Raw genomic sequence first — 14053 nt, 5'->3', positions numbered from 1 at the left:
GCGTTCGATGAACGCCGGGGCCATTCATTAAATCGTTGCACTCTTCCAACGCTTTGCTCACCTACGCGCGCCATCGTGTGTGGGTAAACGGCGCTTTGCGTAAAAGCTCTTTGAGTTATTGCATCAAACGTTTGCTCGAATCCATCCTCGTTTTATATAGCTCGTGTTTCTACGTTTCTTCCTCCTCTTGCATTTGCACGCTCGTCTTTGCATGCCGAGGAACGATACAAAAGTAATATCAATAAACGTGAGTCAAAGTTTGTACGCTTTTATACGCTCAAGATTTCCGTGATAGCCACGATTCGTTTAATTTCCCTTCTTGCTATCACGCTCATATCGCTAACAGGAAGATTGACTATTTTATGTCGATAATATTGACGAACTGTTTGAACAAGATATTCTTTTCCCGAGAATAATCAGTGGTGCAGTTTCCTGGTCATCGAATCGAACAACCGCACGAAATTTTACTTTTCTAGCTACGATATCTTCTACGCTTAATATGTATACATATAGCAAATTATTTTTGATCGTTTAAATTGTTAATAATCACCTACGTGAACGATGATATAACAATTATTTCCATTTATTTAATTTATCACTAGAAGAATACGGTGGAATATGTCCGTATTTCAAATCGTTTGACCATTATATTTATCGAAATGGCGTGGACATAAAATCTAGTATATACGGGACGTGCTATAAAGAATATGAGCTGTAACGAAGGTGAAAAGAGGCAAATTATTTATACGTATGTATATAAAACCCTAGTAATTAACATTAAAATTTATTCCAACTGCTACTAAAATTCGCATAAATCTCACAATCTTGCTAAAAAAAAAAAAAAAAATCAAAAATATCGGAGTGGTCCTAATTCATCTACCAGAGATTACAGATAGCGTTCGTGAACACGTTCGTTCGGCGAAATATAAAATAATCATTGGAAACCCGTTTTCTCGTTTGGACGTTCCCGGTGTTACCGGTTTAGGAAATTAGTTTGATAACATTCCCGATAACGCGTTCCATTTCGCGCGTGTTCCAAGCCGGTCGTACTTGGCAGTTTACGCGTTTCAATTTGCCACGAGGGACGAAGACGCGTTTCCATTTTCCGTGGTAATAAAGATTTCGCAGCGTGTAGAGGGACGCGTCTCGCGATGAGGGCTCTTGCGATTACGCCGTTTCCAATTTGCGGCTGCTATTTACGATAAGAAGTTATTTATTTTATCAAATCTGTTTCTTTCCGTTCCAGAGATTTAAAGCCTTATGTTTAAAGCCTTGGACGCGTTAAAGCACAATTGTCAAAGTCGTAAAGCAAACCCGTATACCTACGATGTACAGTGGGAAAGATGGCGCGGTTTGACAGAGAACAAAAAAAAAAAAAAAAAGAAAAAGAAAAAATGAAAAAGGGAAACTTGCTTAACGGTGCAACAGAATTTTAGTCGGAGATACAAACGTCTGGTCGTTTGATGTATGACGCGGTACCAAAATCATCGCGAGCTCACGACTCTTTGAATAATCGGCGAATCGCGCGACGCGATGTTCTAGCCGCGCGATACATCTCGCCGCGGTTCGCGCGAGTATAAGGCCAAATTAATCGTCCGTGTAATACGCCTGGAATTGCACTATTTCTTCGTTTCTCGTCCTCCCTTTGTGCACTGGCTACACCCGGCACTTCGTCACGAGGACACCAACGAACGTCTAAACGAGACTTTTCCTCTTCTTCGCTCTTTACCTTCGTTTAGTTCCTTCGCTGTTAACTACGATCACAAAATATGTGTGGGAAACATCCGATGTTTTCCACGATAAAATCAAGAAAAACACAAAAATGTTTTATCCATATTTTCGTTCTAAACATATTTTAATAAATAATTCCTACAAATTAAATTTCGAGATCTGGTATTGCGGAACGCTTGGTAATTAATCTTCGTGTCTTCCTTTTCACAGCGTCATATTTTTATTCTCGAGCGCATTAAATGTTAATCCAAAGCAGTCCTTGACCTTTTGTATTAGTAATTTTTAACGTAAGTGAATGGATATTGAATCTAACAAAAAAATATATAAATTATTTCTTCTCTTCGTTCGATCTTTCATCGTTCTGAGACGATTCTTTCATCCTCGTCGCCTAACAAATCGCATATCAATTCTCCTTTCCTTTATTTGATATTTCGCGTATCAAGAACGATACGCTCACCTCTGCCTCGCGCGATATTTCCTATCAGCTTGCGAAATCGAAGCTCGGTGCATCCACACGACCGATATCCCGTGAATTAATTTATCGCGTCGAGGAGGAAGGTCAAGTTTTCAACGTTTGCGACAATAATGCTAACGATATCAGAGAACATACATATATATACATATAATTGCATAAATTCGAAACGCTGATGAGGACTATTTATTAATATGAGAATAGCTTCGGACTCTTGAAACCTAACTATAGTGAGTTATAAGGAGGAAACAAATTGCGTTATATAATAAAGAAAAAAAACACATTGATTTATTCTTCGCGATACTTCAAACGTATCGTGACAACTAAATGATATATCTAACGAAGATTATTCCAAACAAAAAATAACAGGCAGTTTTTCAAAGGGCAATGTAAAATTGGCGCGAAACAAAGGAGACGATAAACTGGTATTTCGTTGAAAAAGCGAAGGGTTCTGGATGAGCGGTGCGATTACAAGACAATAATTAGAATATTTAGAGACGCGCCACCCGTAGCGCCCCGAGCGTTTAGGCGATGATTTACTGGCCGCGGTGTTCGCGTACGCGCGTGTCTAGGGATCCACGCGCATGCATGAACGCACGGTCGCGCGGGCTTTGTTACCCAGCTACGGGTACACCCGCCAAGCGTGCAAACTATAAGGTATAAACAATAAAACAATCGTACAGAGAGCGGCGGCGCGGCAATAAATCACGAGAGACTCGGTTATCTGCCATGGCTCGTAAGCGTAAGGGATAACGCGTCACGGCCTGGCCTCCGGTAAATTTAGCTATTGTCGTGCCTAGGATATATTAAATCTCGTTAAAACGTCTTCATGAAGCCGAGGGTTGACTTTCAGGGAACGGAACTTTGCTGCTTATAACCAACTGCATCATGGTCTGCCGTGCTCGGTCACGGTCTCTCGCTGATACCCGCCCATTTTGTCACTTTGACGTTTGCGTTTCTGCCTTCTGAAAAGAATGCCGTCGCTTTCTCTTCGTTCAACTTCGTTTTCGAATACACTACATTTCCAACTTCTTTTATAGTATCGGAAAGTTTTCGGCAAGTAGGTTCCAACAATACGCTGGTTGCAAGAAGTAAATTTACTCGTATCCGTTCAACGGCAACATATTCTTTAATAATGTTAATTAAACCTGACGCACGCGTATCCAACCAGGTAACAATCCATTCCGTCAATCAAGCTCCTGACGATACACGTAAGTCGTAAAATATGTATGTGCAAGTAAATACCGCGGGATATGCACGAACCTCGTGTAACGCATAGCTTTTAAAACAATGATTTCAACACCTTGAAACCAGTATCTCTTGATTCTACTCGTCAAAAGCTATTAATACGTTATGAAAAAAGGCGCATGTTTCGTGTATGCGCCGAAAAAGTTCAGCCTTATTTTTCGTTTCTTTTCAGAAGGTATTTATACGTCATTCTCGTAACCGTCAAGTGACGGTCGAACGTTTGACCGTCGAAGTGAACGTTCCGGTCGCTGTATCGCATTATTCTTTCGTCGAACACCAAGACAGCACGAAAAGCGGATAACAATGCAGCGAAGATCGAGAAACGTCGAGAACTCGTGACCGTTCTCGACGTTTAAAAATCTCATTTGCGCGTCGTCTTTTTTTGATCAGTCTCGGATCGAAAATAGACGCAAAACCGATAATTGGACGCGTTCGGCGCCTAGACGTCATCTGGTTTCGCGCTTCTGCTCGAGTAAAAGAAGACGACGATCCCGGTGATACATGGCGTCGCCCAGAGTAGTACAGGTGTAGCTTTTGTGGATTAATAGAGAGAGCCAGCTCCGCGTGAATAGACCTCTTGTGAGTCGATTAGCTGCCCACGAGCCTATTCCAGACCCCAGGACCCACGCGTTTTCGGTAGGCGAACCTAGGAATTATGCAGCAACACAATCATCCACAGGTATTCCCGGTGACAGAAACGTAGGAGTGATTTTTCTTCTATGGATGAGGAACAGGCCGCGCCCACTTGTTTACCAAGGGCAACAGTTTTACCTGAAGCTTTGCCCGACCTGGCTTAAGTCACAGGACCACTCGCCGCGCCACTATTGATTTATTCCGTTCATCTTCAGCCAGTTTCAGGGACCAAGGAAAGAAACCAGCATGGCACAATATGTGTTCCTCTAAAAGATGGTTTTCAGGCGGAACCTTGCGAATTCAGTTTCCGTTCAAGCATAAAGAGAATTTCTAATTCATTGTTCTATGGGTTTCTATTATTCCGTGTGATGACTCCAAAGTTTCTTTCAACATTGGAAAGCGTTACGAAACATGAATGTACATCATCCTATCTGGTATTCGGAAAGAATTTTAAAACTTTGGCAACGATGCGATGACATCGATTATCATGTTAGAATCTTCATTATCGAAACATCGATTAACGGAGTGGATCGATCAACGAAAAATTTGATAGTGATGTTGAAATTGGATAATAGGAATTGGAAAGTGAAAGAAATTACTAAGGATTTATTCGAAAGTTTTATTTTTGTTTAATATTAATATCTAGAAAACAGCGTGAAATAAATGTTCTCTCGTGGAAACAAAGTCATTCGATTATCCAAACAGTTCCATTATATGTGAACAACGCGTGTCACGATCGTATAGTTTGAATAATCAGGATTTCGTCGTATTACTAAATTTTATAAAAACCTCTTATAGATTAAATAGAAATGTTTCTGCAATCTGCCACATACGATTAAGGTATTTGAAGCTATCAAATTTGACAAGCATAAAGGAAGACATATTTTGTTAACTCCGGAAAGTGGTATAGTCGATCGCTAATGAAAATTACGTTCGAAACCAACATATTTTACAGATAGCGTTATATAATCAAATATGCCTGCGTTTCGGTCGAGGGTCCCGTAGCAAGAAATTCGAACACCTACGTACGAACAGCGGTTCGTGTTATAGAACAATGGTATATATTTCGAACGCCTCTACCGTGATTATCGTAATGACGCCAGCTCTCCTCGAGCATCCAGCAACCTCTTCAATGATATAGTAATTTGTGGGCCGCCCCGCGACGCGAATACCGATGCGTCCAGCGTCAAATGGCGTCATTCGTTTTCACGACTGCCACTCTTTCTCCACTTGACTTTCTATCACGTACTTTCAATTTTTCATGAAACTACCGACATTCTGCGATACCGTGAAACTTTCACAACGTCTTATCAGAAAGAGAACTCCAGTTGCGGCTCGTTCGTTGCACTTGCTAATGATATCGAAATGCGATGCGTCCGGTTCGGCGCAGAGTGAGTTTTTTTTTTCACATGAATGAGTTCCACGCGTGTTTCAACAGTCCGTTCCATTATGTATATTTTCTAACAGCAAGACCGTAATTTATACTATATACGATCTCTGCTATACCTCAAACGCTAGATAGCAGTTAATCTTTTCATGTACGTGTTATATATGTAATTTTTTGAATTTTAAATTGAATCGATCTGCTCGGTATCAGAGACGTGTTGTAACTCGCATCGCTTTGCGATTTGTAATTTTAGTGTATCTACGCGATTGTCAAGTATCTACGATGATCTTTGTTCTATCCGTATGTGCGTCTTCTGTAACGTTACGTGCACGAGAATCAAGACAGAATAAAAAAAAAAAGTCGTTTGAATCGAATCGCGACGCGTGAAATGGTAAAAATCGTGGTCGTTTGAACAATATGAGGAGAGTAGATTGGAATCTCCACGATTGTCCCACTGGATAGGAATTCGACGGACGAGGTTGCTTCGTATTTGATTAGGATTCCATCAAGCGAGGACCATCGTTCATCGGTGACCACCTCGAACGGTCAATATTATCACACGTGCTCAAAACGCCGACAGAGGGACCGTTCTTATATCTGGTCGTCTCTCGCTTCGATCACAATTCGGTTTTAGATCGGAACCATCAGTTGGTACATCTTGCGCGGCACCTGCATCCGATAGGCATATATTTATCCAAGTCCGCCCTTTTCAGGTAGACGATCGCCATTTGAATACACCCGGAGATTCGATGAATCTATTTGCATGCACGCCTCGTAGATAAAGAGGGCACACCTTCATGGGACAGCGAACGCCCCCAGAATTTTGTTTCCCTGGTTCCCTGAAAAAGTACAAGGTCGTTTACAGGGAAATTTTTACCTCCCGTAGGCAGGCTGGGTGCTTAACGCCCGGAGCGGAATTTTGCTTATTCTTACAAAACGAATTTCTATTTAATCCCACAAAATCTTTTAAACATTTTTTTCGCTTGGAAATTGATCATATAAGACACGGTGAAAACTCGAATAAATGTTCTAGAATACTTTCAGTTCCTTTAAAACTTTGAATAGAAAAAAAAGAAGTGACTTAATTTGCACAGAGAGGATTAAGAACGAAATAAGCTTATTGTTTAAAATTATTTAAAATTATTTGAATGGACGTCGACGAATGGGTGTAAGTACACGTTTAACTGGAAAACCAAGTGAAATGACAATTTTTGTAACGTACTGAATTTTAAAACCGTCACCCTGTAAAAGCTGGAAATATGATTCGTCGTGCTTTTTTTTTCTACGAAGTCTTTATATTAGCATATCATAGTTTATGCTTGACATTAGATAATCACCGTAGTAAGCTGATGTCACAACATTCAAAATTGCAACCGACGAGTGTAATCGTAGCTATTGAACTCTTTCGCTTCTTGCGTTAAACTATTTCTATCCAGTAAAGCCGTATCGCGAACGAAATTTTCATATCGAAGTGATATTTTTAAAGGGTAGCAGTGAAATGTATAACGACCGAATTATCGCGGTTAGTCGTGACTATACAACACGATGACTGTACACTGTAATCTTTGGACTGCATTTACCCTGCCCACAGAAAGTGGTAACAACTAATAACGCGTCGCGATACGATCGTGAGAAAGCAATTGTCGGGTTCTGAGATAGCAACGATTCCTCCACGAATGTAATGTCTACCATAAAAGATTCGAGGAGACGATAGTTGGAAACGAATTAGGCATATTCGTAAAAAAAAAAAAAAGAAAAAGGAACAAAGAACAAACGAATTGAGAATAATTCAAAGTGCAATTATTCGTGGTGTCGTGTGTACTTACGTTCGAGAAACGTTGGGCCGATCGTAAGGAGGAACCGATTCCGCGACCAAGACAACGGAACATCCGTTTTTTCCACGCATTTTACGATGCTCATTTCCGTTCTCGGTAATGTCACTTCGCATAGTTTTATCTGGTGACCGGTACAACGCGCACGCTCGTAAAACACTTATGACACCCGTAGCATAATAATGCCGCCCGATAGCAGCTATCTTGCCATATAGAAGGCCCACTCGCCATTTTCCTAATTAATGTTTAATGTTCCCGATATCTTGCCCTCTTTACTCACGATTATACCTGAACCGTTGATATCGCGTATCAACGCTCCCAGGCTTTTCTTTAACCCGTACAATCATGGAATCAGGTTAAAATTTGCGTAACTGTTATTCGACAGATAAACAGAAATTAAAGATATTACCGGTTGTACTTTAATCTTAATGGCTTTTCGGTTTTCCTATGAGTCACCCGTAATGGTTCGAATGCGCATCATCGAACGAAATATCGAAACTTATTTTCCTATCATTAGCTAAGCTATCGAGTAAAAATGTGCAACTTATACCAACATGTTGACACGTGAAAGTTGTATATGAAAAATACAAAGAAGAGGAACCGTTTCTTATCCATATATCCACTTCGCGAAAGTTATCCAAATTCTTAAGAACCGTACGACCGTTATAGATTTATTGAAATTTCTACGAGGAATTCGAAATCGATCGTTTCAATCGTCTTGATAATTTTACTATTAACCCTTCCGCAGTGTGACATGAGAGAAACTCTGGCAAGCTGTTAAATATAGTATCTACCATCGATTTCGTATTTCAAATCATTCAGGCTGTAGAGACACCACTCGCTAGACCTAAACGCTAGATTCAATTAGTTATCTAAATTAATTATATTTACTTATTTATAATACATACCTATAAAATAAACTTATCTATAATAAGTATTAACTTATTATAAATAATTAGCCGTGTCAGTGCGCCACGCCAGAAAAAATTACTGAAAATTCTCAATGCGAGAACTGTTATAAATTGCATATGTTAAATATTGTATATCACATATATTGTAATTATTACCTATTTGCTACAAAGAGTCGCGAATATAGCTATTTTTCATATATGATATCAGTAATATGAAAGATATCACCTTGAATTTATAAAATTTTTGTGAAATATTTTAAAATAATCTCTCATTGTAACAGTGTTGCTACCTAATTACGCATGTACATATGTATTTATCTATTTCAGCCTGATGGCCTAGAAATTAGACGTGGCTTTACACAGTTTATAAATATAAAAGAAAATTAAATAAGCTTACAGATAACTATAATCTATATAATTATGGTACTGCGTAGTTGCCTCAAGGAGAACAATGTTGACAGGCGTTCTAACCAGAATCGTTAATCTGTTTTCAGTCGCATCAGGAGGAGGATTTGTCAGATCCAGACCTTCAGGACGAAGAGAGCGGCGAAGAATTACCTCAGCAACCACTTCAGGGTAACACGCACTCTTCGTCGGATAATGCATCCGCACAGGATAATACACCTACTCCATTAGCACACTTGAACAGTCTGATGGGTGCACACCATCCGCACTTTCTGGCGAAGCTGAAAATGGAGGTCAGTGGAAAAAAGACGTTTTAACGCTTGGGTCCGTTCTCCAAGACCCTCGATGAATGTCGTGAATCTTTCGTTAAGTGAGAACGTTGTGTTTCGATGAAGATGGGGTAATTACGAGGTCGTTGAAACGTCGAGTAATCGTTTACGTAATTCGCGGTAGAACTTGATCGAGAAAGAACGTTCGTTGATTCGAAAGGACAGATACGAACGACACACGGGCTTTGAAGAATCTTGACAGATTGCTGCAACTCTGTGACTATTATCCGTTACGAGCTTGGCGCCGTCGTGGCGCTATAGCAACGCGCGTTTCTTTTCGAATATAATAAAACAACGAGACGGTTTTTACGATCTTTACTTTCAACTCGGGATCGTTCCGACTATTTTCCAATGCGAAATTCATCCGTTGTATGCAACTCCTGCTATATGGAATTAGAGCGACATTCGTAGCTTTCCGCGTTTATTATTTTATTATTTTATTTGGTAAAATTAGGCAAAAGTGGATCGGTATGATTAATTATTAAAGTATCGCACATACTGCAATTGCAGTTGAACCATTTTTCACAGGCAATCGATATGGATGCATTAGCTCATAAAAGCGGATTAGAAGCGTTGCAAGTTGCTATGAGTGGAGCCGGATTCAGTCTACCATTTTCATTCCCACCACCTGCAGCGTTCCTAACGCCGCAGCACCACTTGCAAAACAGTCATCCACAAGCCAGTAGTACTATCATGAGCAGCATTGGAAATCAGTTGATATCATCGGCCAGTTCGCATTCCAGCGAATCATCACAGGGTAGCGGTAGAAACGGTGGAGAGCCTCGTGAGACCAGCAATCAATCGCAGAGTAACTCGACGGGCACGAATCACCAGCAACAGACCAGCTGGAGCTTCGAAGAGCAGTTCAAACAGGTGCGTCAGGCAAGTACTATGGATAGCTTTATATACGTATAGATTGTTCTCGTCCTTGTTATCACGTTCATCAACGAATTTGTCGATATCCGCGCCGATCTCGCTTCTACACCTGGAGCGATTGTTAAAAAAGAACGTGTAATTGAAAACAATCGACGTACGGGCCCTGTTTAATTGCTCTGAAAGTTTAAACACGACCGATATCTGGGCTAACGGGATCTAGGGATCTGGGGTTCGTTATCGCGGGATTTTTAGCACAGCACCCAGGTTATCGCGCTCGTTAATGCTCTTCCTCTGCCGTGAACGTTATCTCTTTTACAACGTGCGAAGGACCTCTGTTTGTCCAAGATCCGCAGCTGAACATCGAAACGGAATAATTTTTTATTTTGATCTTATACTACTTTTAGCTAGTTGTTACTTATGAAACGACAAATGTATTTGTTCTAGTCAGAATTAGTCTTAATTAGTTAGAATTAGTTCTTAGTATTATAGTTCTAGTATTAGTTAATTAGTAAGAATTAGTTCTTTTATTACGTTAGATCTTCCCTATAAAAGCAAAAGCTCCTATTATTAACAATTGACGAAACGAAAATATTTTCATGGTCTCGAAAAGGTTCGGTTTTCAAGGTAGGTTGGATACAAGTAGTCGGTACAAGAACTGACCCTTTGTCGATAGAACGGCTCGAAGTCAACCATATTTTCGTTCATAGCACTGCAACGTGTCAAATTCTAGACGTATGTACATACACAGATTCTCCGTAGGATAAATAAAATGACACACATATGAGTGCTTTTGGTTCTATCAGTTGCTTACGTCGAACGCGTATGTAAGTTCCCCGGCCAAATTGATGATTTACAGAGAACGTATATATACGGCGGTAGTCCGCAAATGGTGTAATACCAAGGCGCCAAATTCGGTTCTCTCTGTCAATCGTGTCAGACGCACGCGCACGTATGAGAATCGCGGACGAGAAAGAATCCTAAACATATTATAAAGCGGTAGCTTTGTGGGACAGTTGTTAGCGGCACAAGGGACATGTAATCACGAGCGGCAAGCGTTCGTGCAAGCAAAAGAGCTGGAAAGAAGTGGTCCATAGGTGACGGGTTCAATTAATGCAACGATGGGAGCTAATTATTATTTTTACACGCGAGGCAGATAATTACTGGCCGACCGTTCTCGAATCCTATCGTCTCAGTTGACAGTATCTTCCTCCTGAATGCGCGAGAAGGACAAAACGATCCACCACACGATCGAGGCTGAATGGGAAGAAGAGAATGAGAGAAATGGACGAGGATTGGAAAAGAAAGGTAAAAAAGAAAAAAGAAGGGTAGAGTGGAATAGAATTTGAAAACAGCGTCACGTGAGATAAAAGCAGAGAAGTGGAAGGTTGGAAGGGTTTGGAGTTATAGAATAAGCTCGGACGCGCATCGGAGCCTTGTTAATGCTTTTTGTCTCGTGGCCTTTACTCGCGTGGATATTTTTGCTTGCGGTCTGTCGGCCAGTCAGCCTGGTTCGGTGTTAGCAGCGGTGGTTTTCAGTTTTTGCAAAGAGGGTGTGGTGTTGGATTACCATTTAGATTGTTCGCGCGCGCCATACGCCGATCTTCTTCCACAGCCTGTGACAAACCTACTTGCTTCATGAACCTTCGGGGGAAGAACGAAAACGCGTGTGGTGCGCGTATACGTCTCCCTCCGTTCAGCTTTCTTGCACCCTTGCCACCATGTTTTCTCTTTTTCTTCCTCTTCGGCGGTAGTTACCTCACCGTTCGTCCCTTGTCGATCGTTTCGTCCTCGAAGAGTATAAGAAAGAAGTATGACCGAGAATTTTCTGTATTTGTCGATACGCTTTATCTTTCTCTCTCTCTCTCTTTTGATCTTTGAAGTCTGAAAACGTCGTGTCAGGGGCTGTTCTCATAGAGAGATCGAGCCCGAGGTTCGATGTCAAGGAGACGGGCCGAGCCTGCGCGAGGCGTATCGTTGATTAAAGCGTAGGGACGACGAGAGAACGCGAAAGACGAACGGTAGAGAGACGAGGAACAAGCGTAGGAATGAAAATGGAAGTCTCCACCTACTCGAAGAGCGGCGCCCGCGTCTCACGGATCGCATCCATCATTCCGGTGGGGGCGTACTTGCCGGGTCTTTAATCTTTCTTCTTAGCGAAGATGGTGGTTCCTTGCCTTCTCTCCCTTAGGTGAGAGAATCTTGCCCCTTTTTCGATGCTGACACGACGCTCCACGTTCTCGCAACTCTCGATCTCCTGCACCAAATTTAACCTAGCATGCTGCGAACGTTGTCGCCCCTCTTGTCGCTTTTCCATCGATTGGAATGCAATTGAAAGCGTCGACTGGGGCAAAGTTATGGCTGTCGTTTTCCGTCTGCCGCTTTCATTCGTCGCGATTGAAATACGGAGCGATACAAACGATTTCACGCGATGTACGCGACTCGCGTCTTTTTTGCTGCCATTCTAGCGATCGTTTCATCGCAATTCGTTCGTTTTATTTCGATCTTGCCACGTAATCGCGCTACGATCTTTCGATTACGCGAGCCTCTGACGATAATGCCGAATATTAAAGTTCGACTCGTGAATTATACGATCCTGTATTAATAGTCAACGCTAGATTTACGATCAGGAGATTTTTGTAGTTCTTTTCACAATATGTTCATGATTGCGCAACAATTCGTGTAACGATCGTGCAACCAATAAAACGGAGTATCGCAATCGTTAACGCAGCATGAGGATTTATAACACTCGGTAAATATGCTTCTTGTGATCGGTTTGTTTCTCTCAGCGATAACTTTATTACGAAATCGTCCATCTAACGCTTGTATCAATCGCGCAATCGATAAGTCGAGCAACTATGAACATTAGACGAAAAAGTGTATGCGTTGCGACGTGTTTCCACACCTTTCCCCTCTCTCTTCGCAAACGTTCTACGAAAATCGTCAATTACCATCGACGATCATTCCCTTCGTGTTTATCGCGTTATTCGCGACTTCTCAAGATTCGACCCAATCTTCCAAGCTAGCAATTTGCGAACGTTAGACTAAACCGTGATTTCGTTGTAATTAATCGCCCCTCGAACTTCCTACCGATATTCTCAATCACCGTTGATAATCGTTCCATTGACATTCAGCTTACTAGAAAGAATCATCGTCGACGTAACTCTAGCGTTCTTGGCAACCTTTCAACCTCCGACGAGGCGCTAACGAGGCGCCAGGATAAAAGTATCCAAGCTTCGACGAGTTTATAGTTCTCAGTTGTTTTCTCGAAACTGAATAGGAGGCTTTTCTGTCGAAGACGAAAGTCCGTTTCAATAAACCAGGCCGGCTGGTACGTGCACCCATGGTACACAGACAGCGAGCCACCGATGGCTAGGAACACGATCCTCCTCGTCTCCGAGTTGCAACTTTAACTGCACCTACACGTATCTTGCCGCGCATCATCCCTGCTCGCACCACCGTTCACTGACCGTGCACTCCAGCTATCACGGCCAGTATAATACTGTAGCACTATACTTTGCAGCCATTGTGAAATAACTCGTAAAGCTGCAAATTGCCGGGTATTTCGCTGCCATATACCGACGTGTGTACCGCGGCTCTTTACACGGTTTCGCGACCGTGTTAGTGCATGCGTCCAGAGCCAGCGTAATGCACACCCACGAGCGTGTTCTCGCTCGTACTTACACGATGCTTCGGTTAGGTGTGTCGGTTCGAACAGCTTCGAGTTCTTGTAATCTATGCATACGCGCGTCCGTGCATGTGTATATCTTATACACGTATAACCACGCAGGATACGTGTATCAGCCGGTGGATCCTTCTCGCGTTATCATTGTGATTATGCAAATGCGTTATCATTATGCAAATGCGCCGGCACGTTTAAACGCGGCCCACGATTCGTGCGTGGTCGTTTGTCGTCGCTGCTGTCCCAGCTGATGACTGGAGATCGCGGGTGCGAATCACACCTTGTCGCGAAACTTTTTGGCAGAAAACGGGGAGGAGCTGTTGGCGTCGTTGAGATCGCTGGTATTCTCATTGTACGTGTCGTTTATACGTTATGTATACTTAAAGAGAATTACGAGGCAATTGTATTATTACGAAGGTTCTTTCGCACCTTGTTCGGGCTCATATTTCGTAGAATTTGACGAGTTACGAGTCGTAGATCAATGGTACTGGTCGATTTTATCGTATAACAGTAACGTTCGATCAAATGAGATCCTACGACGAAAGTTTGT

At 41.9% G+C, this 14053-nt stretch overlaps 1 protein-coding gene across 3 annotated transcripts in view; it reads left to right on the top strand.

Moving 5' to 3' along the window:
- LOC117206612 (protein dead ringer) overlaps window positions 1–14053 on the top strand; it is a 136227-nt gene that overhangs the window by 33127 nt on the left and 89047 nt on the right. For 2 of the 3 annotated variants that reach the window (XM_033446099.1, XM_033446100.1), the window contains exons 2-3: window positions 8709–8912; window positions 9477–9830. In XM_033446099.1, coding sequence (XP_033301990.1) covers window positions 8709–8912; window positions 9477–9830 — 558 coding nt within the window. The remainder of the gene's footprint in view (window positions 1–8708; window positions 8913–9476; window positions 9831–14053) is intronic. The other variant, XM_033446098.1, reaches the window with a different exon arrangement.

This window comes from Bombus bifarius, unplaced genomic scaffold (assembly GCF_011952205.1).
Source record: "Bombus bifarius isolate JDL3187 unplaced genomic scaffold, Bbif_JDL3187 scf7180000008008, whole genome shotgun sequence".
NCBI classification, from domain to species: domain Eukaryota; kingdom Metazoa; phylum Arthropoda; class Insecta; order Hymenoptera; family Apidae; genus Bombus; species Bombus bifarius.
Note: the sequence above shows the minus strand (reverse complement) of the source record. Positions and strands in the feature narration are given on the sequence as shown.